A 26,002-nucleotide genomic window follows, 5' to 3' on the forward strand; every position below is an offset into this window, starting at 1 on the left:
CTGGGAATGAAATGCCAGAGATCACAGGGAGATTCAGGGACAACACTGGGCTCCCACCAGCATATGTGCAATGCAGCAGGAGTCCCTGTCCCTCCACCACAGGGCAGAAGCCTGGGATTTCACAGTAACCAATACAGCTTGCCTGACCTCTGCCTCAGCAGAGCCCACCTCGTCCATAGGTGGGGGAAGGCAGTGATCTGAGAGCACGCAGGGCCCTAAGGGCAAGTAATGTGAAAGATGTCTGGAGCCAGTGTGGAGTATATGCCACATAGCCAGCAGGAAAGGGCAGGATGTGGGACTCAGATGTCCTGAGGCATGCAGGAACTGTTCCCCACACAGTGGCCTCAGGTAGCAACACTGAAACAGAGATTGCTCAGAGTTGGGCACCTGCAGCACTGTGGCTGTGTGCATTGCTACAGAGATGTAAGTACCCCTAGTAGAGGGAAGACCTTCCCCTCGCAGACGCAGAAGCTTCAGAGCGCGGGCCCAGGGTATGTGCTTCTCTCCTGGCATATTTGCTCTTGCTTCGGCTGAAGTTTGCTCCTACATGCACAGTGAAATCAGACCACACCCTAAGGGAGAGGGTAAAGCTGCACAAAGGACAGGCTGACTCTGGGCAGGATGGAGCAGAGCAGAGCCAGGTGATGAGGGGCAGGCTCCACTACTCCCGCTCCTCCCCAGAGCCTATCCTAGAGAAGTAGGAATTGGTACCATGAGCCTCCGAAGTGTTTTGCAGAACAATCTTGTTTACTGGCTTCATCATCTGATGCAGCCTAAGGGTATGTCTACACAACCAAGAAAAGCCCATGGCTGGCCCATAACCCTCTCATCCAGTCCCAGCCCGAGCTCCAGCCCAAGCCCAGATGTCTACACTGCAATGAAACAGTCTCAGCCCGAGTCGGCTGACATGGGCCAGCCATGGGTGTCTAGTTGCTGAGTAGACATACCCTAAAACTGTTCTGGAGAGATCACCTGGCAAATCCAGTGTGATTCTATCAAACTTAGCATGGGGACAACCCTACCCAACTCAAAGCCCAGCAAAGAACAGCTCTCATCACACCCGAAGAACTCCACCCTAGGGACATGGTCCCTGATCCTCTCCTGTGGTTTCACAGATCTTGGGCCAGATTCTCACCTGACATAACTCTTATGATTTCAGTGGACTTCTGCCAACAGAGAATGTGGCCCCATGAATGAAGCCCTAGTAGGGAGATGAGGGGAGAGTTCAGTGAGCGGATAGAGGGAATTGCACCCTATCTGATTCTGAGCTTTTCTCCTTTGTACTGATTCACTAAGCACGTGGGTACACAGAGCTTCAGTGCAGCATGAACAGATATATCACCTGCATGAAGGAGCCCCCATCTATTTCCATCAGGGTGGCTTATTTTCAAATACCAAGAAGGGGTGGGAACAGCTTCCCTAGAGGACAATGAAGAGCAAAACTTGTCCCGAGAGCCTCAGTTTCCTGGTGAGCCAATGCAGCGTGTCCTGCCCAGTGAGAGAAGGGGGAGTACAGACTGTTCTAAGTTGCACCAACAATGCCACAAAGGCTGTCGCATGGAGAAGAAGCAGAAACTTTTCCCCATTTCAAACTGCAGAGTTGCCCGGTATCATTCACCACCACAATCACTTCTCCGGTTCCACATTTAAACTCACCTCCCACAGGGCATGCAGCCACTTCTCTTCACATCCCTGCACTGGGATCTTGGACCCCAACTGCCCCTTTATTACAATCAATGCCCAGCAACTGAGATCTTTAGTCAAAAGAGAGCAGGTTATCATGTCTAATAAACAAGGGCCAATTCCAAAGTTTGCAGAAATAAAGCCTGCCTGCGCTAAGGCAAGTGCTTGTTGATGCCAAGAGCAGCCGCAGGTCCGCATGTGTGTGAGCATGGCCACAACACCCAAGAAAGCATTACCTCTCAGGGGCCAACAGTCCTCAACCCCATCCACGCAGTCCAGGCTGTGAGAACAGATTTCCTCTCCAGTCTGTCACTCTCATTTTCCCTTTCCACTGATATTTTATTGTAACTCACCAGACAATACAAGAGAATATGGAGTTCACCAATATAAACAAACTGGTCCCTGTACAAAAGTTAGGGAGACAACTGAAGCAATAGGGGACAGCTCAAGGTACAGGCCATGAGGGAGTGATCAACCATCACATGAACACAACAGTGGCATGCTGGGGTAAAAGGCACTGAGAGAGGACATGGTACCCAGCAGATACACAAGACCTGGAGAGGGTGATGTGGAGACCATTGGGAACAACTGTACACAGCCACAGCCAGGCCACAAGACCAACATCAAACAGATTATCCCATGGGCGCCCAAACTCCGTCTAACCAAGAAGCTTCTTGACAGCTTGCCATACACCCACTGAGCATAAATGGGTACATTGCAGCTGCCCTTATATTGAAAATGGAAGAGTAGCCTGCAAAGTCATGGGCTTGTGGATAAGGCACTATTACAGCTTCCCCATGTGGACAGGTCATTCAGCCTCTCTGCCTCAGTTCCTCATCTGTACAACGGGGATACTTCCTGACTTCACAGGGTGTTGGGAGTATAAATCTGTTTATGTTTGTGATGCTCTCACGCATTGTGATGATGGGGTCTCAGATAAGAATACAGAGACACTCCAGGTCTCAGTACGCAGTGTGAAAAGGCGCTATATGTTGGGAACAGCACTCTCTCCTGGCCACCCCTCCAGATTAATAGCCACATGGTCCATATTTAACTGTCTTTCAAGCAAGGCTAGTTTGTGCAACAGAAGCCAGGAGTAGAGCCCAAGCATGGCCAAGTTCATGCCTTTGTTGTGAATGCTCTGCACTGATGCAATATCCACAGCAGAGTTCTGTGCTGAGGTCCTTGAGAAACTGATTTCTGAGCCTGGCAAATCACTAGACATGGACCAGCTGAAGCACATAGCCCTTAAGGGCAAATCAAACTCCAATACCAAGACACCTGCCACTGGAGCAACATGAAAGACAACACTTAGGGCCCAGAAGGCAGTGCCTGTAACCGCGACTGGTACAGAGTCCTGCTGAGAATGCCTGGTGTTGTCAGTTCTGCGGCCTGTGTTATACAGGAGGTCACACGAGATGATCACAATGGTCCCTTCCGGCCTTAGAATCTATGGATCCTGGACCAGCCTTAGAGAGGAAGGCAAATTCTCTTGGATACTTGCCAGAAGAAAGTAAACAGAAAGGGGCATCTAATCCCTCAGAGAGCTCCAGAAACATGGCCAGATTTGCCTTCCAAATCAGGATAGTACATTGTTTAAGGGCATTTAGGGAAGGTAGCTGGAGAACTATACTGAGACCAACATACCACCAGTGCCAGGGCTTCTCCTTAGCTCCCTGTACTGAGCTCAGTCCGCTAACTTATAAATCACCTGAAACGAACTGCTTCATATCCCATTTCCATCTGCCATCTCAGATCAGACTGGTCTTTCCAGACAAGGCAAAGCCAGCTCCCAAGCATTCAGGGGGGTTTGAATCACCAATGGTTCCAATTTATAAATGAGAAACTGCAGCCAATTCTACAAGCTTTTGGCTAGCTGAGGAAACTGCCTCCAGCTGACCGCTCTGCCTTGGAGAGAGCAGATCATGTTTGATCTCGGACAGATGTTCCACTCCTTGTACTGTTTGGTTTTGAAAATGCAAAGTTAATCTTATTTCTAAGTCTCTAAATTTTAGCCACTTCTTTGCAGTGCAAACAGCTATTGCTCCCACTAAGCACAACCACAGACCTTGAACTAATGACTCCACTGTTCGTTTGTTCCCCTCCTCTCCCAAATGGGGTATGTTCAGCAATAACTCAATTAGCAAACAACCAGCAATAAGTGATTATACAGCACCCAGAGTCCAAAGCACACAACAAACATCACACGTAGATGTCCAGACACACAAGGAATCACTTCATCCAACACCGAAGTGTAGCTACCTTTGGAGTGGAACATAGCAACAATGCACAATGGTATGCAAAGAATAGTATTATATTCATTTCATAGCTTCCAAGGCCAGAAGGGACCATTGTGACCGCCTATATAACTCAAGCCATAGAATTGCCCCAAAATAATTTCCAGAGCAGAGCTTTTAGAAAGACATCTAATCTTGCTTTCAAAATTGCCAGTGATGAAGAAGCCCCACGACCCTTGGTAAATTGTTCCAGTGGTTAATTACCCTCACTGTTAAGATTTTATACATTATTTCCAGCCTGAATTTGTCTAGCTTCAACTTCCAGCTCTTGTATCATGTTCTACCTTCTCTGCTAGACTGAAAAGCCCACTATTAAATATTTGCTCCCCAGGTAGGTACTTACAGACTAATCAAATCACCCCTTAACGTTTCCATTTTGAAGCGAAGTAGATTGAGCTTCTTGAGTCTACCACTGTAAGGCAGGTTTTCTAATCCTTTAATCATTCTCGTGGCTCTTCTCTGAGCCCTCTCTAATTTTTCAACACCCTTGAGGACTGAAACTAGTGTGAATTTAGGGAGATCCAACATAACTACTCAAACTGGAATCTGACCAGGACCCAAGGTAAACACCCTGAAAAGTACATGGTGTTTTTAAGGACCAAGTGGTCAGCACCTCAGTTTTCTCCCTCATGCAGAGGGGAGCACCTCCAGCAGCACAATACACTTCCAAATACCACACTGGGGCATTGGGGCAACAAGAATTATGATACCTTCTAAATCGTCAACACAATCCCTTGCTTTTTCTTAGAGTGCTGCCACTCAAATGTGTGAGATCACAGCCTGAGATGTGCTGGCTGTGTCAGAAGCACAAGGTGTATCAGAACTATAATATAGTCCTGATAAGACCACTCTGCATTAAATGGAACCATAAACCCATTAAGGGAACTATTTGCTTAACTGTCTGCAAAACTCCCTAAACATTTCCTGGTGTGTTTCACCTGGGGAAACACTGCTCAGGCTACTTGAGATCTATGCCCTGATTTGAGTCTGTTGCATGATTAGGACAGTTAACTAGAACCAGTCCAGGTACCCTGACTATTCTTAATCTCTGTATGTACAATCAGATGGGTATCCAATTTCTATGCAAATCTCAAGTGGGAAATATCCTAGTATTTAGATATCATCCGAATGCAGTTAGATAGGGTCTGCCACCAAAGAGCCAATGTTACAAAATATTCCAAAGCTACAACATTCAGGGATGAGTATACGAAGTAGCAAAACTCAAAGATCTGGCCCTCAGCCACACTTGAGGTTCACAGACACTACAGGTTCAGAATGCAAGACTGCCTGATCAACCTGGAGCACTGCATGCTGGTACCTTTATTGGAGCAGAAGCCAGAAACAAACTATTCTATTTCATGCAATTTCAGGCTCCAGGCAAGTTGGTGACACAGCTGGGAAGGGTCAGATATCTCTGACATATTTTAGTTTCACTTCAATGCAGAAGCAGACTGAGCATTTCATGCAGACAGGAAGCAAATCCTACAATTTGCAGGCATAGTTACTAGGTGTCCTAGCACCCAGTCTCTCTTTATCTAGGTATTTCTTCCACACCCATCACCAAGGTACCTGACCACTACCAGAATTATAAAGCTGTCAAGGTTCCTCCCCGACTCTGAACTCTAGGGTACAGATGTGGGGACCTGCATGAAAAACCTCCTAAGCTTATCTTTACCACCTTAGGTCAAAACTTCCCCAAGGTACAAAATATTCCACCCTTTGTCCTTGGATTGGCCGCTACCACCACCAAACTAATACTGGTTACTGGGGAAGAGCTGTTTGGACGCGTCTTTCCCCCCAAAATACTTCCCAAAACCTTGCACCCCACTTCCTGGACAAGGTTTGGTAAAAAGCCTCACCAATTTGCCTAGATGACTATAGACCCAGACCCTTGGATCTTAAGAACAATGAACAATCCTCCCAACACTTGCACACCCCCTTTCCTGGGAAATGTTGGATAAAAAGCCTCACCAATTTGCATAGGTGACCACAGACCCAAACCCTTGGATCTGACAACAATGAAAAAGCATTCCGTTTTCTTACAAGAAGACTTTTAATAAAAATAGAAGTAAATAGAAATAAAGAAATCCACCCTGTAAAAATCAGGATGGTAGATACCTTACAGGGTAATTAGATTCAAAATATAGAGAACCCCTCTAGGCAAAACCTTAAGTTACAAAAAAGATACACAGACAGAAATAGTTATTCTATTCAGCACAGTTCTTTTCTCAGCCATTTAAAGAAATCATAATCTAACACGTACCTAGCTAGATTACTTACTAAAAGTTCTAAGACTCCATTCCTGGTCTATCCCTGGCCAAGACAGAATGTAGACAGACACACAGACCCTTTGTTTCTCTCCCTCCTCCCAGCTTTTGAAAGTATCTTGTCTCCTCATTGGTCATTTTGGTCAGGTGCCAGCGAGGTTACGTTTAGCTTCTTAACCCTTTACAGGTGAGAGGAGCTTTCCCCTGGCCAGGAGGGATTTCAAAGGGGTTTACCCTTCCCTTTATATTTATGACACGCTCCCCAAATCTCAGCTAGGGTGAAACACTGGCTGGGATTTCTTCCTGGAGCTCTAGGAAAAACAGAGTTAATAAGACACATGCATCTCTAAATATACTACCAAGTACATAAAGACTAACAATATTTTCTACATCTCAAGGACGATTTTAACCAGTTGATTCTGGGAAACTTTCATGGGAGAGTGCATCAGCCACTTTGTTAGAAGCTCCTGAGATGTGTTGGATGTCAAAATCAAAATCTTGGAGAGCTAAACTCCACCGAAGAAGTTTTTTGTTAGTTTCTTTGATGGTGTGAAGCCACTTCAGTGCAGCATGGTCGGTTTGCAGGTGGAAACGCCGTCCCCAAACATATGGGCGTAGCTTTTCCAGAGCGTAGACAATGGCGTAACATTCTTTTTCAGTGACTGACCAGTTGCTTTCCCTCTCAGACAGTTTTTTGCCGAGAAACACTACAGGGTGGAATTCTTGATCAGGTCCTTTCTGCATTAAAACTGCTCCCACACCACACTTGGACGCATCTGTGGCTACTAGGAACGGTTTGTCAAAGTCTGGGGCCCTTAGTACAGGGTCAGACATGAGTGTCGCTTTAAGCTTGTTAAAGGCCTTCTGACACTTTTCGGTCCACTGAACAGCATTTGGCTGTTTCTTTTTGGTTAGGTCTGTCAGTGGGGCGGCGATTTGGCTGTAGTGCGGTACAAATTGTCTGTAATAACCGGCCAAGCCTAAGAAGGATTGAACCTGTTTCTTTGACTTTGGGACAGGCCACTTTTGGATAGCATCCACTTTGGCCTGTAGGGGGCTGATAGTTCCTTGACCCACCTGGTGTCCAAGGTAAGTCACTCTGTTTAGGCCTATTTGACACTTCTTAGCCTTAACAGTTAGTCCTGCCTCCCTTATGCGCTGAAGGACTTTTTGTAGATGTTCCAGGTGGTCTGCCCAGGAATCCAAAAATATGGCCACATCATCAAGGTAGGCAACTGCATATTCTCCTAATCCCGCTAGGAGACCATCTACAAGTCTTTGGAAGGTGGCGGGTGCATTTCGCAGCCCGAAAGGGAGTACATTAAATTCATACAGCCCGAGATGTGTGGTGAAGGCTGACCTTTTCTTGGCAGATTCATCTAGCGGTACCTGCCAGTACCCCTTGGTTAAGTCCAAGGTAGAGATGAACTGGGCCCGTCTCAGTTTCTCTCATAGTTCATCTGTGCGTGGCATTGGATAGTTGTCTGGGCGAGTTACAGCATTTAGCTTACGGTAGTCCACGCAAAAACGTATTTCCCCATCTGGTTTGGGAACTAGAACCACTGGAGATGCCCATGCACTTTCAGAGGGGCGGATTACACCCATCTGTAACATATCCTGGATCTCCCATTCTATAGCAGTTTTAGCTTGAGGAGACACCCGGTAAGGTTGGACTTTAATTGGGTGAGCATTACCTGTGTCAACGGAGTGGTATGCCCGTTCAGTCAGTCCTGGGGTGGCTGAGAACATCGGCGCGTAGCTAGTGCACAGCTCCTTGATCTGCTGTCGCTGCATACGCCCAAGGGTCATGGAGAGGTTCACCTCTTCCACACCACTACCACATTTCCCATCGTAGTAGACACCTTCAGGCCACTCAGTGTCGTCTCCTCCCTGGGCTGTAAACTGACAAACCTTTAATTCTCTGGAATAAAAGGGCTTTAGAGAATTAATATGGTACACCTTAGGCTTTCGGTTGGAGGTGGGGAATGCTATGAGATAATTAACAGCTCCCAGGCGCTCCTGGACCGTGAATGGCCCTTCCCACGATGCTTCCATTTTATGGGCTTGGAGCACCTTTAAGACCATGACCTGGTCCCCTACTTTGAAGGAACGCTCTGTGGCATGTTTATCATACCAGGCTTTTTGCTCTTTTTGAGCATCCTGTAAGTTTTCTTTAGCAAGGGCTAAAGAGGTTCGGAGGGTGTTTTGTAGGTTGGTTACAAAGTCCAGAATGTTAGTTCCTGGAGAAGGTGTAAATCCCTCCCATTGCTGCTTCACCAACTGCAATGGCCCCTTAACCTCACGGCCATATACAAGTTCAAATGGGGAAAACCCTAAACTGGGGTGTGGTACAGCTCTGTAGGCAAAGAGCAACTGCTGCAACACTAGGTCCCAATCATTGGAGTGCTCATTTACGCATTTACGTATCATGGCCCCCAAAGTTCCATTAAACTTCTCCACCATGCCATTTGTTTGATGGTGGTAAGGAGTGGCAACCAAATGATTTACCCCATGAGCTTCCCAAAGGTTTTTCATAGTTCCTGCCAGGAAATTAGTCCCTGCATCTGTGAGGATGTCGGAGGGCCAACCTACCCTGGCAAAAATGTCTGCTAGTGCCTGGCACACACTTTTAGCCCTGGTGTTGCTTAGAGCTACTGCTTCCGACCATCGGGTGGCAAAATCCATGAAAGTCAGTATGTACTGCTTTTCTCTGGGTGTCTTTTTCGGAAAAGGACCCAGAATATCCACAGCTACTCGCTGAAATGGAACTTCAATGATGGGGAGTGGCTGGAGAGGGGCTTTGACCTGGTCTTGGGGTTTTCCCACTCTTTGGCACACCTCACAAGACTGGACATAGGTAGAAATATCCTTGCCCATTCCCTCCCAGTGGAATGACCCCCGCAAACGGTCTTTGGTCCTGTTCACCCCAGCATGGCCACTAGGGTGATCATGGGCAAAGCTCAAGAGCTTGGCCCGGTATTTAGTTGGAACTACCAACGGTCTCTGAGGATGCCAGTCTTCCTGGTGTCCCCCAGAAAGAGTTTCCTTGTATAAAAGTCCTCTTTCTACAACAAACCTGGATCGATTAGAAGAGCTGAGAGGCGGTGGGTTGCTCCGTGCCGCCGTCCAAGCTCTCTGGAGGCTTTCATCTGCTTCCTGTTTGGTCTGGAACTGTTCCCTTGATGTTGGAGACATCAGTTCCTCATGGGATTGTGGACCTAGGCTTGGTCCCTCTGGAAGCGATATAGGGGATGGAGCTGTTTCTGTTGACTGTGAACCGCTCTCCGCTGGTGCACTATGTTGGGATTCAGGCTCCGGCTGAGCCTCTTGAGTAGGGTTATCGGCTGCTGCCAGTTCAGGTTTGGTGGGGCCCTCTGGTGTTGAGGTTGCAAGTACTGGATTCAGTGCTGACACTGGGTCTGGTGTTGGTTGTTTGGCTGGTTCCAGTTCTGGGACTGGTTCCGTCTGGGTCTCTGGGACTGGATCCACTACTGCTGTTGCAGACATTGGCCTGGGGTCCGGGTCTATCACCTCTGACCGGGTCCTGGTAGAAGTTTCCGTTCCCACCCTCTTGGCCTGCTTCACATGATTGACCAAGTCTTCCCCCAACAGCATGGGGATGGGATAATCATCATAGACTGCAAAAGTCCATGTTCCTGACCAGCCCTTGTACTGGACAGGCAACTTGGCTGTAGGCAAATTGAAAGAGTTGGACTTGAAGGGTTGAATCGTCACTTGGATCTCTGGGTTGATTAAATTGGGGTCCACTAAGGAAGCATGGATAGCTGACACTTGTGCTCCGGTGTCCCTCCACGCAGTGACCTTCTTCCCACCCACTCTCACAGTTTCCCTCCGCTCCAAGGGTATCTGGGAGGTATCTGGGCCTGCGGACCTCTGGTGTGATTCCGGTGCAATGAACTGTAATCTGTTGGGGTTCTTGGGGCAGTTGGCCTTTACATGCCCCAGCTCGTTACATTTAAAACGTCGTCCAGCTGACGGGTCACTGGGGCGAGGTGGGTTGCTGGAGAATGGGGTAGTGGGACGATAAGGGGTCTGGAGGGTTCTTTGGGAGGTAGGTGGGGCTTTGGGCAGCCCCCGGTAATAGGGTGTGGTCTGGGGTTGTCCCTTCTGGTCTCCACTCCAACTGTGACAAGTTTTCTTCTTCTCTGCCACCTCCACCCATCTGGCTCCAATCTCTCCTGCCTCGATTACGGTTTTGGGCTTCCCATCTAGGATGTATTTTTCTATTTCCTCAGGAACACCCTCTAAGAATTGTTCCATTTGCATTAGGAAGGGCAAATTTACTGGAGACTCACCACTTGCTCCTGATATCCAGGCATCCCAATGTTTCACAGTGTGGTAGGCATGTCGGGTAAATGACATGTCTGGTCTCCACCTTAGGGCTCTGAACCTCCGACGAGACTGCTCGGGTGTTATCCCCATTCTGACTCTCGTCTTGGATTTAAACAGTTCATACTTGTTCATGTGTTCTTTAGGCATTTCAGCTGCCACCTCAGCTAAGGGCCCACTGAGCTGCGGCCTCAGCTCTACCATGTATTGGTCAGTAGAGATGTTGTACCCAAGGCAGGCCCTTTCGAAGTTTTCTAGGAAGGCCTCAGTATCATCGCCTGCCTTGTAGGTGGGGAACTTTCTGGGATGGGAAGTGGTACTTGGAGAAGGATTACTAGGGTTTGTTGGGATATTCTGCTGAGCCTTTATCTTCTCCATCTCCTCCACATACTTCCTCTCTTTTTCCTTCTCCTCCAGTTCCTTGTCCCTTCTTCCATAGCTCTCCTGTGAGCAGCCGCTTGGTGTTGTTCTGCCACTCTTGCTTGTTCCTTCTTCAGCCGCATGAGTTCTATCTGTCTTTCATGTTCCCTTCGTCTTTCCGCAGCCTGAAATCTGGCTAATTCCAGCTTGTGTCGAGCCGTGGATTTTGTCATTCTAACCTCTCTGTTTTAACTAACTTTACACCCAAGGTTTAGAAATAAACAAAACTTGGCTGTAAAATTTTGCTGTGCTGGAATAGAATACCTATTCTCTGATAGTGACTGTCAGCCTACAGAAAAAGACAATTCCCTTGTCTCTGCTCTGGGCCCAAATCAAAGCAAAAAACCTCCAACTACTTGGAAACCTGCTTACCAGCAGCCCAACGGAAAAAAAAAATTCCTTTTCAAACCTGTGCTCCTTGTAAAACAAAAAAAATCAAAATCCTAAAAAAAAAACCCTGCCACTTTTGTCTCCAGGCAAATGGGTAGGACACCCCCCTCCCTATTTACTTTTAGGGAGAAAAAAACTCTGGGTTGGAAGACTGAATTTCCCTGCAGGAGTTAAGTACCCTGCCTCCAGGCAAAGAAAACCTGCAATTCACAAAGATAATCCCCTTTTGTCTCTGCTTGGCCACAAAGCAGAGAAAAACAAGCTGCTTTCAGTTTCAGCTGCTTTCTGGACTTCCTTTCCAAAGGAAAAACATTTCCTTTTTTAAAATCTGTATTTCTAGTTCAAAAAATCTCAACTGGACCTCAAAATGATTTCAGGTTAATCCCACCACTATGCCACCATGTCAAGGTTCCTCCCCGATTCTGAACTCTGAACAGATGTGGGGACCTGCATGAAAAACCTCCTAAGCTTATCTTTACCACCTTAGGTCAAAACTTCCCCAAGGTACAAAATATTCCACCCTTTGTCCTTGGATTGGCCGCTACCACCACCAAACTAATACTGGTTACTGGGGAAGAGCTGTTTGGACGCGTCTTTCCCCCCAAAATACTTCCCAAAACCTTGCACCCCACTTCCTGGACAAGGTTTGGTAAAAAGCCTCACCAATTTGCCTAGGTGACTATAGACCCAGACCCTTGGATCTTAAGAACAATGAACAATCCTCCCAACATTTGCACACCCCCTTTCCTGGGAAATGTTGGATAAAAAGCCTCACCAATTTGCATAGGTGACCACAGACCCAAACCCTTGGATCTGACAACAATGAAAAAGCATTCCGTTTTCTTACAAGAAGACTTTTAATAAAAATAGAAGTAAATAGAAATAAAGAAATCCACCCTGTAAAATCAGGATGGTAGATACCTTACAGGGTAATTAGATTCAAAACATAGAGAACCCCTCTAGGCAAAACCTTAAGTTACAAAAAAGATACACAGACAGAAATAGTTATTCTATTCAGCACAGTTCTTTTCTCAGCCATTTAAAGAAATCATAATCTAACACGTACCTAGCTAGATTACTTACTAAAAGTTCTAAGACTCCATTCCTGGTCTATCCCTGGCCAAGACAGAATGTAGACAGACACACAGACCCTTTGTTTCTCTCCCTCCTCCCAGCTTTTGAAAGTATCTTGTCTCCTCATTGGTCATTTTGGTCAGGTGCCAGCGAGGTTACGTTTAGCTTCTTAACCCTTTACAGGTGAGAGGAGCTTTCCCCTGGCCAGGAGGGATTTCAAAGGGGTTTACCCTTCCCTTTATATTTATGACAAAAGCCATATGAAGAGACCAGAGCCTTCATCCTTAATGGGTTTTGGGGAGAACCAAGAGAGGGTATCTGCGGAAGCTAGGGAGATGGAGTTTAAGTTGGCAAGATGCAGTTTTTCAAGGTTGCATTAGGAACCAGCTGACTCCAGGATGAAGGACAAATATATCATACCTATTTAATGCTTTATTTGTACTTAAACTATTAAACTATTGCAGAGGGAGAAGGTAAAAAATGTAAAATGGGAGGAATATGCTGAGGGCATGGCAGACTGGGGAACAGGAAGAGATAAGGCAGTGGGGGAACACCCACACAGAAAGAATTGCACAAAGGCAGCTGTAAAAAAACAAACCAGAAGAACTCTGTGTAAGCTTAAAAGCTTGTCTCTTTCGCCAACAGAAGGAGGTCCAATAAAAGATATTACCTCACCCATCTTGTCTCTGTGAAAAACAGTGGCATTTATCAGCAATTCCAGGGCCTGAGCAAAGGGCTCAGCCAGCAGAAAGTTCAAAGATAATGGAAAGAACTCCTAGCACCAGAAGAGAGCTCATTTGCATTGACAAATCCAATGGCATTATAACAGCCAAGCTCCTGACATTTGGGGATGGACTCCAGAGAATGTTAACAAACGTGATCATCTTCCTCAGCAAGCACATTGGGCCACGTAGCACAGCTTCAGGCTAGCATGGAGAACACACCACCGTAATATGATGTCCCACTAGCAGCTGGCAGCAGAAAAAATTGCCCCTGAAGGAGCTCATGGAAGAACGGCCAATCAGAGTGCCAGCTGCACAGCAAGTCTATTTCCTGATTACAACAGTGGATGAGAGGGAGGGAAGCAGTCTCAGCACGGATGCCTGAAGCATACACCACAATAAGATGAAGCTAGATTCAAGCTAACCTGGCCCAAAGAAAGCATCACCACCCAAGAGGAGGAACAGAACTCATGCCAACACCTGAGAACCCAAGGGTGCCCAGCATGAAGTCTGCAGGCTAAACTCAGCTCAGAGAGTTCTGCCATGTCTAACATGGAGGTGAGGTGCACAGAGAGGACAGTCCCAGCTGGTTGCACCTCCACATTTAAGAGGAGGAGGGTGGCTGCAATTTACTTGGTTTAGTGCACATTACATGCAGCCTTCACACTTCTGGCAAGTTGCCAACACAGTCCTAGGCTGGGCAAAGTTTGGGCTCCCCTGAGATAACCCAGCTACAGGCCACAATCATGTTAAAGGAATACCATGATCCAGAGTATCGAATGCCAATGACATGAGAACCAGTCACTCTACCTACCTGTCTGGGCCCCATCAAGTGCACCCTGGTCTGGAGGAACAGAAACAAAGTTACAACAAGCCGTCTGTACTGGCAATCACAATCACACACACACACCCCCTAGGGGTCTCTCTCTTCCCCTATGTTCCTATCAAAACCAAGGTCATCTAGTGGTTCAAGGAGAGGACTGGGAATCCTCCTGCACCTTTCCCTGGGTGTTTCACTAACTCAGTGTGTAACCTTGGTTGACTCACTTCCCTGCTATGTACTTCAGTTTTCCCATCTGTAAAACTGGGATAACAGCACTCCCCTACACATTAGGGTGAAGTGACTCTTGTTCAAAGTGTCAGAAACCTCTGACTGAGAGGGGTTTAGAGATAGATGGAGGATGTGCCTTACAATATGGATCAATATAATTAGTAGAGAGTGAGCCCACTTTGCAATAAGCCAGATCTCACTTATAAAGCAGCAGATGGGGACTATTATACTCCAGATGCTTCCATGATATTTTGTGAACCCTTAATATTATTGCCTACCAATAAGTGAAAAAGAGCAGCTCATAGCCCAGGTCTACACTAGGACTTTAGGTCGAATTTAGCAGCGTTAAATCAATGTAAACCTGCACCCATCCACACGATGAAGCCCTTTATTGCGACTTAAAGGGCTCTTAAAATCGATTTCTGTACTCCACCCCTGACAAGTGGATTAGCGCTTAAATCTGCGTTGCTGGGTCAAATTTGGGATACTGTGGACACAATTCGATGGTATTGGCCTCCGGGAGCTATCCCAGAGTGCTACATTGTGACCGCTCTGGACAGCACTCTCAACTCAGATGCACTGGCCAGCTAGACAGGAAAAGAACTGCGAACTTTTGAATCTCATTTCCTGTTTGGCCAATGTGGCAAGCTGCAGGTGAGTGCGGAGCTCATCAGCAGAGGTGACCATGCAGAGCTCATCAGCAGAGGTGACCATGATGGAGTCCCAGAATCGCAAAAGAGCTCCAGCTTGGACCGAACGGGAGGTACGGGATCTGATCGCTGTCTGGGGAGAGGAATCCGTGCTATCAGAACTACGTTCCAGTTTTCGAAATGCCAAAACCTTTGTCAAAATCTCCCAGGGCATGAAGGACAGAGGCCATAACAGGGATCCGAAGCAGTGCCACGTGAAACTTAAGGCGCTGAGGCAAGCCTACCAGAAAACCAGAGGGGCGAACGGCCGCTCCGGGTCAGAGCCCTAAACATGCCGCTTCTATGATGAGCTGCATGCCATTTTAGGGGGCTCAGCCACCACTACCCCAGCCGTGTTGTTTGACTCCTTCAATGGAGATGTAGGCAACACGGAAGCAGGTTTTGGGGACAAAGAAGATGATGATGACGACGAGGTTGTAGATAGCTCACAGCAAGCAAGTGGAGAAACGGGTTTTCCCGACAGCCAGGAACTGTTTCTCACCCTGGACCTGGAGCCAGTACCCCCCGAACCCACCCAAGCCTGCCTCCTGGACCCGGCAGGTGGAGAAGGGACCGCCGGTGAGTGTACCTTTTAAAATACTATACATGGTTTAAAAGCAAGCATGTGAAAGGATTAATTTGCCCTGGCACTCGTGGCTCTCCTGGATGTACTCCCAAAGCCTTTGCAAAAGGTTTCTGGGGAGGGCAGCCTTATTGCGTCCTTCATGGTAGGACACTTTACCACTCCAGGCCAGTAACACGTACTCGGGAATCATTGTACAACAAAGCATTGCAGTGTACGTTTGCTGGCGTTCAAACAACATCTGTTCTTTATCTCTCTGTGTTATCCTCAGGAGAGTGAGATATCATTCATGGTCACCTGGTTGAAATAGGGTGCTTTTCTTCAGGGGACACTCAGAGGAGCCCGTTCCTGTTCGGCTGTTTGCCTGCAGCTGAACAGAAATGTTCCCCGGTGTTAGCCACGGGGAGGAGGGAGGGTTGAGGGGGTAGCCACGTGGTGTGGGGAGGCAAAATGCGACCTTGTAACGAAAGCACATGTGCTATGTATGTAATGTTAACAGCAAGGTTTACCCTGAAAGACTGTAGCCACTGTTTTATAAAATGTGTCTTTTTAAATACCGCTGTCCCTTTTTTTTTCCTCCACCAGCTGCATGTGTTTCAATGATCACAGGATCTTCTCCTTCCCAGACGCTAGTGAAGATTAGAAAGAAAAAAAACACACTCGTGATGAAATGTTCTCTGAGCTCATGCTGTCCTCCCACACTGACAGAGCACAGACGAATGCATGGAAGCAAATAATGTCAGAGTGCAGGAAAGCACAAAATGACCCGGAGGAGAGGTGGCAGGCTGAAGAGAGTAAGTGGTGGGCTGAAGAGAGGGCTGAAGCTCAAATGTGGCGGCAGCGTGATGAGAGGAGGCAGGATTCAATGCTGAGGCTGCTGCAGGACCAAACCAGTATGCTCCAGTGTATGGTTGAGCTGCAGCAAAGGCAGCTGGAGCACAGACTGCCACTGCAGCCCCTCTGTAACCAACCGCCCTCCTCCCCAAGTTCCATAGCCTCCACACCCAGACGCCCAAGAACGCGATGGGGGGGCCACCGGCCAACCAGCCACTCCACCACAGAGGATTGCCCCAAAAAAAGAAGGCTGGCATTCAATAAATTTTAAAGTTGTAAACTTTTGAAGTGCTGTGCTTAAAGTGCTGTGTGGCATTTTCCTTCCCTCCTCCACCACCCCTCCTGGGCTACCTTGGTAGTCATCCCCCTATTTGTGTGATGAATGAATAAAGAATGCATGAATGTGAAGCAACAATGACTTTATTGCCTCTGCAAGCGGTGATCGAAGGGAGGAGCGGAGGGTGGTTAGCTTAAAGGGAAGTAGAGTGAACCAAGGGGCGGGGGGTTTCATCAAGGAGAAACCAACAGAACTTTCACACCGTAGCCTGGCCAGTCATGAAACTGGTTTTCAAAGCTTCTCTGATGCGTACCGCGCCCTCCTGTACTCTTCTAACCGCCCTGGTGTCTGGCTGCGCGTAACCAGCAGCCAGGCGATTTGCCTCAACCTCCCACCCTGCCATAAACGTCTCCCCCTTACTCTCACAGATATTGTGGAGCACACAGCAAGCAGTAATAACAGTGGGAATATTGGTTTCGCTGAGGTCTAAGCGAGTCAGTAAACTGCGCCAGCGCACCTTTAAACGTCCAAATGCACATTCTACCACCATTCTGCACTTGCTCAGCCTGTAGTTGAACAGCTCCTGACTACTGTCCAGACTGCCTGTGTATGGCTTCATGAGCCATGGCATTAAGGGGTAGGCTGGGTCCCCAAGGATAACTATAGGCATTTCAACATCCCCAACAGTTATTTTCTGGTCTGGGAAGAAAGTCCCTTCCTGCAGCTTTTGAAACAGACCAGAGTTCCTGAAGATGAGAGCGTCATATACCTTTCCTGGCCATTCCACGCTGATGTTGGTGAAATGTCCCTTGTGATCCACCAGAGCTTGCAGCACTATTGAAAAGTACCCCTTGCGGTTTATGTACTCGGCGGCTTGGTGCTCCGGTGCCAAGATAGGGATATGGGTTCCGTCTATGGCCCCACCACAGTTAGGGAATCCCATTGCAGCAAAGCCATCCACTATGACCTGCACATTTCCCAGGGTCACTACCCTTGATATCAGCAGATCTTTGATTGCGTTGGCTACTTGCATCACAGCAGCCCCCACAGTAGATTTGCCCACTCCAAATTGATTCCCGACTGACCGGTAGCTGTCTGCTGTTGCAAGCTTCCACAGGGCTATTGCCACTCACGTCTCAACTTTGAGGGATGCTCTCATCTTGGTATTCTTGCGCCTCAGGGCAGGGAAAAGCAAGTCACAAAGTTCCATGAAAGCGCCCTTATGCAGGCAAAAGTTTCACAGCCACTGGGAATCGTCCCAAACCTGCAACACTGTGCGGTCCCACCAGTCTGTGCTTGTTTCCCAGGCCCAGAATCAGCATTCCACGGCATGAACCTGCCCCATTAGCACCATGATGCCCACATTGCCAGGGCCCATGCTTTCAGAGAAGTCTGTGTCCATGTCCTCATCACTCTTGTCCCTGCGCTGACGTCGCTGACATCGCCTACTCGCCCGGTATCGCTCTGCCAGGTTCTGGTGCTACATATACTGCTGGATAATGCGTATGGTGTTTAATGTGCTCCTAATTGCCAAAGTGAGCTGAGCGGCCTCCATGCTTGCCTTTGGTATGGCGTCCGCTCAGAAAAAAGGCGCGGAAAAAAGGCGTCTGCCGTTGCTCTGACGGAGGGAGGGGCGACTGACGACACGGCTTACATGGTTGGCTTCAGGGAGCTAAAATCAACAAAGGGGGTGGCTTTACATCAAGGAGTATTTCAGGCAGGACTTCACGGAGGGTTCCAATAAGAAATGGTGCACCTAACTTATTGTTCTTATTGGAACAAGGAAGTTAGTCTGGCCTCTGATTGATACATGGCTAGATTTACCTCGCTGCACCTTCCCTGTAAGTGACTGCAGTGTGACCTACAGGAATGAGTCCCCTAGACGGGGAGGGGGGAGGAGAAGCAAATGAGTACAAAACAAATCTCGTCTATTTCTTGTTTTGATACACTCCATCTATCTTTTACATCTTTGGCTGGCAGCAGACGGTGGAGAAGGACTGCATGCCATCCACATCTCAGGGCTGCTCAGCAGAAGATGGTACAATACGACTGCTAGCCATCCTCATCTCTTGCCTGCCTGGCAGAAGACGGTACAATACGACTGCTACCGATCCATATCGTCTGCCTGATCACCATAAGATGGTTCAATAGGACTGACTGTAGGACTAAAGAGAATGACTTGATCAAGTCACTCCAAATTTAGTACCTGCGCCCATGTCTGTCCAGGCGCTCCCGGCCAACGCAGCCAGGAACACCTCGGACAGGACGATGACAGCTACCAGTCCTATTGCACCATCTGCTGCCACGAGGCAATGGGTTGCTGCTACTGTGTAGCAATGCAGTACCGCGTCTGCCAGCACCCAGGAGACATACGGTGACGGTTACCTGAGCGGGCTCCATGCTTGCCGTGGTATGGCGTCTGCACAGGTAACTCAGGAAAAAAGACACGAAATGATTGTCTGCCCTTGCTTTCACGGAGGGAGGGAGGGAACGGGGGGCCTGACAATATGTACCCAGAACCACCCGCGACAATGTTTTAGCCCCATCAGGCATTGGGATCTCAACCCAGAATTCCAATGGGCAGCACAGACTGCGGGAACTGTGGGATAGTTACCCACAGTGCAACACTCCGGAAGTCGACGCTTGCCTCGGTACTGTGGAAGCACTCCGCCGAGTTAATTCACTTAATGCACTTAGAGCATTTTTTGTGGGGACACACACACTCGAATATATAAAACCGATTTCTAAAAAACCGACTTCTATAAATTCGACCTAATTTCGTAGTGTAGACATACCCCTAGGTGGGGATCTGTATCTCTGAAAGATCCCATGCCACTCCCACCCATTTCCATTTCTCTTGTTCAGAGGGCAGGTTCCAACACGGATACTAAGCCTGCATTAGGGGGTTGGCCAGAGCACAGCTACCCTTAGAAGCCACCCCATCCTCTCAACCTCACATGCCACAGTCACACGTCAAATTTTGGGGCAGGAAACAGGCCTTCCTCGGCACATCACAAATATCAATTATTTGCACCATGTCAATGTCCCAAAGGAATGTCACCAAAGCCAGCAGATAAATACAACTGAGTGCAGACGGGAAGGGATTCCTGTCCAAATAAGAGCAATGAAAACACATTGCACTAAAGGGGAAAGGACCAGTGTTATCTCTGAGGGAAGGCAGCGCAGGGGCCCTGCTGAGCACAGCTCTTCACCAGCACAACCCATTGCAACACACAGCTCCAGTGCAAGCTCTGCAGACAGTCACTGCCTTTACTCTAGTAACCCCTTGAAATGGCAGCTGCAAGAACTCAGAGATGTGTTCAAAAGTCAGATAGAGTCAATGTCGCCCCTGGATCTGTCATCAAAGTACAACACAGTAAGATATAGCAACACCCAATACTCTGCCTTTTGCCATGCCTGCAGGAGGACTGGAATTCCTCTCCCTTTGCAGAGATGGCAGCTCTCCACTGCTACAGCAGGCTGTGCTACACATCAACACAAGGCCTGTTCTGCCAGGGCAGCCCAAAAAGCTACCAATAAGTGCTTGAAATCTACTGCTTCTCATGCATAACAAACAGAAACAAGCGTCAAATTTCAGGGATTGGGAAGGGGCCTATTGGACAGGGGCTACAGATTATTCACAGGAGATCACATACTGGTTTCTAATTTCCCTGTGCCAGGTGAGGGGAAGCCAATTATTTGGGGGAAAGCAGAGATTATAATGCATCTCACAGCTGCAGGTTTGAGAGACAGGCACTAAAGGGGTAAAGGCAGCTCCCTTGTCTCCTTCACCATTACCTGGGCTCTGGAATGCAGTCCCACTGGGCAGGAGGATCAGTGGAAATTCACTGCCTTATAGCAGCTCTAAGATTCTTTGCTTTCCCCAAATTCCAGTGGGATTTGCATTCTCTGGATCCTACTCTCACCAATTTTAATGGCCCCTAACCATTAGCCACGTTTGCTAATCTCATCTGTGATTTGGGGTCAGGATTATACTGTACCGCAGTTTGGCTTTGATCCCAAGGTGTCAGAAATGACTACTAAAACTTTTAGACGTTACTAACAAAATACAGATCTCTGGAGAGGAGGCCCGGGGTGAGCCTGAGTCTGGAGTGGTTCCAACAAGGCCCTCAGAGCATGGGCTAGCAGGCTTTTCTCCAGATGTTGCATGTTGTGGTTTCTCACAAATCTCACATTGCAGAAGTTGTTGCTGAGGTGCTGAGCAGCCTTTGCACGAGTTTCTGCAAAAGGAGTTTAACTGCTACAGAGCAGTAATTCCACTGCCAAGAAGAAGAGGAACCCACAAACAAGAAATGCACACAGGATGCACCAGAGATCTCTACCCTTGGCCTGGTCAAAAATTCTGTCAACAAATCTGACAAACAAAATTTGAAGAAACAGTTTTTTTCACAAAATATATGTTTGTTTTCCATGGAAAATGTCAATGTTTCATCAAAAAAAATTAAACATCCAGAAAACAAAATAATTTAGCCAAAATCTAAAATATTCTGATTCAAAAGGGTGCCACAATGCCTCATGGGATTTGTAGTCAGATGCCTTACACCTCTATTCCTCTCTCTGAGCTAGGCTCTCTAGCAGAACTACATCTCCCATGATGCACTACAGCCAGGGACTCCTCAAACACATATCCTTGCTTTATCAAGGAGGGTGAAACGGTGCATCAAAGGAGAAGACATATTCCTTCCAGAGAGCATGACCCACAGAGGAGAATGGGAGCATACTGTCCCTCAAGTACAACTCTCATGGGGAAACTTGGAATCACTGTGGATCAAAATATTTTGGTTTTTGATATTTCACCGAAAAGCCAAAATTTCCAGGGGGAGCAGTGGAGAACAACCATCAAAAGACTATTTTCCAACCAGTTCTACTCCACACTTCTTAGAGTTCAAATCCTTCCCCTTAGGGCCCAGACAGCTTGGGACTCCACAGGACAACCTGGATCACAAATTAGTACCAGCAAGATAATGATTGTCCCAATTTTTGAGTAGCATTAATTGTTTTTATAATATTAAACTGTGTTGTACAAACATTATGCATCCTTCCATCAACAAGGAACCTCTGTGCTAATCTCACATGACAGCCCTGGATGCAACAAGCTCAGCCTGAGGATGAGAACCAGCCTCCTGCTTCTATTTCCTTGAAATGTCTCAGAATAGTGCCCCAGAATGCTCTTCAGGAAAAGATGGACAGAATTAGCCACATGCCCTCTGCCCTGATGTGCAGGACAGGGCATGGATGGCTAAGCAAAGCCACAGAAGGAATCTATTGAAGCAGCAGGATGGGCAAAACCTCTATCTCTGCAACCCTTTGGTAATGATTACAAGAGAAATGAGGCAGGGGCTGGCCATAGTGAGCTGTCACTGCATGGAGAAGGTTTAAGTGCAGATCAGCAGCTTGTCTAGTGAGCCAAAGGCAGCTCAGCATTAGTTCTCCAGGTTTTGGAGGCCAAAGACTATTTTCTAATCAGTTTCTTCCTAGTCTGTAAGAAATTCCCTTAGTGCTTCTTTCCAGCACTGACACCATGTGCTCTCCACCATTAATGGGGGCCCTGCTCCCACAGCACCAGTTTAGACCCTCCTGGATTAAACATGTCCTGGGAATGTGACCCTGTGATTCCAAGGTCTGGGCTGTGGTTTGACATGTTGAATATTGTTTCAGTTACTTTATTAATAATTGACTAAGAGGCTAAATAAACAGCCTTGTCACGGAGCCCAGAGTGTGACTCAGGCAGCCCCTCTGAGCAACAGTGCCTGCTGCCAGGAGCTGAACACGTCAGGGAGCCTCTGGACTACATCTCCATTAACTTGCTAACGGGAGCTGCACTGCCAACTCCCCACTGCTGGGAAGGGTGTCATCAGTTCTGAAAAACTGGTTGCTGGTGAAGCATCCCAGACTGACATCTCTGGTGATCTAGAGCAGGGGTAGGCAAACTATGGCCCACAGGCCGCAACCGGCCCATCAGACCTTTTAATCTGATCCTCGAGCTCCCGCTAGGGAGCGGCATGGGAGGCTTGCCCTGCTCCGCACATGCTGTGGCTCCGCACGGCTCCTGGAAGCAGCAGCATGTCCCCCCTCCGGCTCCTACAAGTAGGAGCAGCCAGGGGGCTCCACATGCTGTCCCCACCCCAAGCGCCAGCTCTACAGCTCCTATTGGCCAGGAACTGTGCCCAACGGGAGCTGCAGGGGCAGCGCCTGCGGATGGGGCAGTGCACAGAGCCACCTGGCCAGTGCTGCGCCTCCACCTAGAAGCCAGAGGGGAGACATGCTACTGCTTCCGGGAGCTGCTTGAGGTAAGTGCCACCTGGAGCCCGAACCCCTGACCTCCTCCCACGCCCCAACCCCCTACCCCAACCCTGATCCCCCTCCTGCCCTCCAAACCCCTCGGTCCCAGCCTGGAGCGCCCTCCTGCACCCCAAACCCCTCATCCTCAGCCCCACCCCCTCCCCCGCACACCCGGCTGGAGCCCTCATACCCCCGCCCTGAGCCTGGAGCACCCTCCCACACTCCAAACCCCTCAGCCCCAGCCCAGAACCCCATCCCCCGCATCCCAACCTCCTGACCCAGCCCAGAGCCCCCTCCCACACCCTGAACCCCTCATTTCTGTCCCCACCCTGGAAAACCGCCCCCCAGCACAGAGCCCATACCCCCTCCCACACCCCAACCCCTTGCCTCAGCCCACAGCCCCCTCCCATACGCTGAACCCCTCTGCTCCATGCCCAGCCCACAGCTCCCTCCTGCACCCCAAAACCCTCATCCCAGGCTCCACTACAGAGCCTGCACCTCCAGCTGGAGCTCTCAACCCCTCCCACATCCCAACCCCCTGCCCCAGCCCTGAGCCCCCTCCCGTACTCTGAACTCCTCATTTCTGGCCCCACCCCAGGGCCCGCACCCCCAGCCAGAGCCCTCACCCCCTCCCGCACTCCAACTCCCAATTTCGTGAGCATTTGTGGCCCACCATACAATTTCCATACCCAGATGTGGCCCTCGGGCCCGCCCCTGGCTTAGGGCCTCCATTCTCAGAACAAGTTCAGCCTGGGCAGGAGCAGGGTGATCTTTCCCCCACCAGCAGCTGCCAACGTGCTTCAGCCCAGCCCTAAAGAGACCTGTCCCCCTTTTAGGGGTCAACAGGGAATCCCGTTTCCATGCTACATTCAGTCCTGGGCCTCTCCACTGAAATTGCCAACAGCAAGCTAATTCGTGCCATCTCTGCTGGTGGGTGTAGTGATATCTGTAGCCATCTCCCCTTGAACGGAGCACTAGCCTGCCCGCCTTCCATTCATAGACTGGTTCTGCAACTGCTGTGGTCTCCCTCCTGGAACCTAGAAACACAGGGAGTCACACTGCGTTTCCTGGGTCTTCAGCGATCAGCTCTGAATCTACTCAACATAGTTCCAAGATATCAGCTGATGGCATTCAAAGCTGAGTGGCAGGCACTGAGCATGCCCAGGGCACACGGTTGCTGGGTGAGAGAGTGGCAAGCAGAGAACTATTTGCAGGGGGAGGAAATCACCAGCCTGGAATAAGGCAAGTCAATGCCCTCCAAGTTGGACTTGAGATGATCACAGAACACAGGAACTAGACAAATGTAGCAGGCCATCAGCAACCCAACTCCAACAGCAGTCACTGGCACAGGCTTCAGAGGAAGGCTTTCCAACCACACAAAGATCACAGGGACGGGCAGTTAGAAATTACGATGGATAAAAATTACCCCAATAGTGGGGGAGGAGATTTCTTCCACAATCCCAGCGCACATTCCAGTCAGCCATCCTGCCAGATGAGAACCTCCTGAAATCCCACCTACCATTTCAGTAAGATATGGAATTTTTCACTTTGTACCCTACACAGTTATGTAGAGTTGTTGTGCCCCGCCTCTGAGCTGGCTGGATTTCAGTGATGCCTATTCATGCATTTTGGGATAAAAGCTTGGGATCCCTTGGGATAAAAGCTCTACAGAAACACTGGAGATTATATCAGCACACAACACATGGCAGAGGACATCCTAGGTTTGGGCCCATCACTCCGTGGTTCTTGTTGGTTCTGATCTAACCACTCCGTTAAGCACTGTGGGCTTTGTCTGAGGTGAATGAGAGTGTCATTTAACTCTTAAATTCCTGGTGTTTAGAAACACCTGCCTGAGCAAATATCTGAGTTTCTGTCACTGAAGCATTAAATGGCACAAACCTGCACTCCTCCAACCCAACCACAGCATTATGGAGAACAGGGTGGTGATCTGGGACAACTATAATGCTGGGAATTTTAACCCTGGAAGCAGGATCAGGAATCTGGCAAACCAGTACACTGTGGACAAGAATGTATGGGTATGTCTACACTACAATAAAATACACGTGGCTGGCCCATGTCAGCTGACTTGGGCTTGTGGAGGTCAGGCTACAGGGCTATAGAACTGTAGTGCAGATGTTGGGCTCAGGGTGTAGCCTGGGCTCTGGGATCCTCCTCCCTAGCAAGGTCTCAGAGAACAGGCTCCAGCCTGAGCCTGAACACCTATTCTGAAATTTTATAGCCCCGCAGCCTGAGCCCACATCAACTGACCCAGGCCAGCTGCGGCTGTGCTGTGGATCTTTTATCACAGTGTAGACATACCCTTAGAGACCCTTTGGCCAGGGACTGAATTATTGCACTAATCTTGAGCGCCCAAGGCTCTCTAGACACAAAGTAGCCTGGAAAAAGCCATAGTTTTAGGGACACACAACAATAGTGATAATGTCCAAAAAGCTGGAGTGGCATCACTGAAGTGGAGAAAGGAGCCATATTCCAGCCAAATGTCCCAAACCACCCAGAGAAGGGGATTATACCAGTGCAACTTTCATTTCACCATGAGATCTGATAAGCCTGGGATTCTTTCCTCCTCCCCTCCGCCCAAGATTTCTCTTCACTCGTGGAACACAAACCAGGGTGCAGGGCTAGTGGAGGGGTGCATGGATAATGCAAGCTGAAGAAGTGGGAGAATCAAGTTGTGGGGGACTGGGGAGGGTTTCTGGCAGCAAGAGAGCTGGGCAAGCTGGAAATAGTTCCAGAGCAAAATCCTGACCTGTATCCCCACTCCCAGCACCTTCTAAAAATTCCAGTCACAGGTCTCAGCTGTAACTGGCATAGGGTGTTTGCAGTGCTCCAAGAGTTAATATATTTTAAAGGATGTTTGTGAAACAGGGAGGGAATCAGGAATGTTAGTGCTGCAGCCTAATTGTCACTGAAGTAGCAACAATGTTAACCCTTTCCCATCTGCTCCCTGTAGCAGACACATCCAGCAAAGGCTGTCCCCACAGTCCAGCTACAGTAAAGGCCACAAGCTTTGACTATGCAAACTGCATGGTCCCCCACCAGTT

The 26,002-nt window shown here is 48.6% G+C and overlaps 1 protein-coding gene across 4 annotated transcripts in view; it reads right to left on the reverse strand.

Annotated features, from left to right (window-relative positions):
• The window catches only part of ARHGAP1 (Rho GTPase activating protein 1), a 48,552-nt gene that overhangs the window by 14,701 nt on the left and 7,849 nt on the right, over positions 1-26,002 (reverse strand). The window contains exon 2 of one of the 4 annotated variants that reach the window (XM_073348203.2): positions 7-18,309. The exons of the other annotated variants lie outside the window; for them this stretch is intronic. Within the exon in view, the coding sequence (XP_073204304.1) occupies positions 7,697-10,975 (3,279 nt within the window). The 5' untranslated portion in view covers positions 10,976-18,309 and the 3' untranslated portion in view covers positions 7-7,696. Of the gene's footprint in view, positions 1-6; positions 18,310-26,002 lie in introns of those variants that run through there. 4 annotated transcript variants of the gene reach the window in all.

This window comes from Lepidochelys kempii, chromosome 6, assembly GCF_965140285.1.
Source record: "Lepidochelys kempii isolate rLepKem1 chromosome 6, rLepKem1.hap1, whole genome shotgun sequence".
NCBI classification, from domain to species: Eukaryota; Metazoa; Chordata; order Testudines; family Cheloniidae; genus Lepidochelys; species Lepidochelys kempii.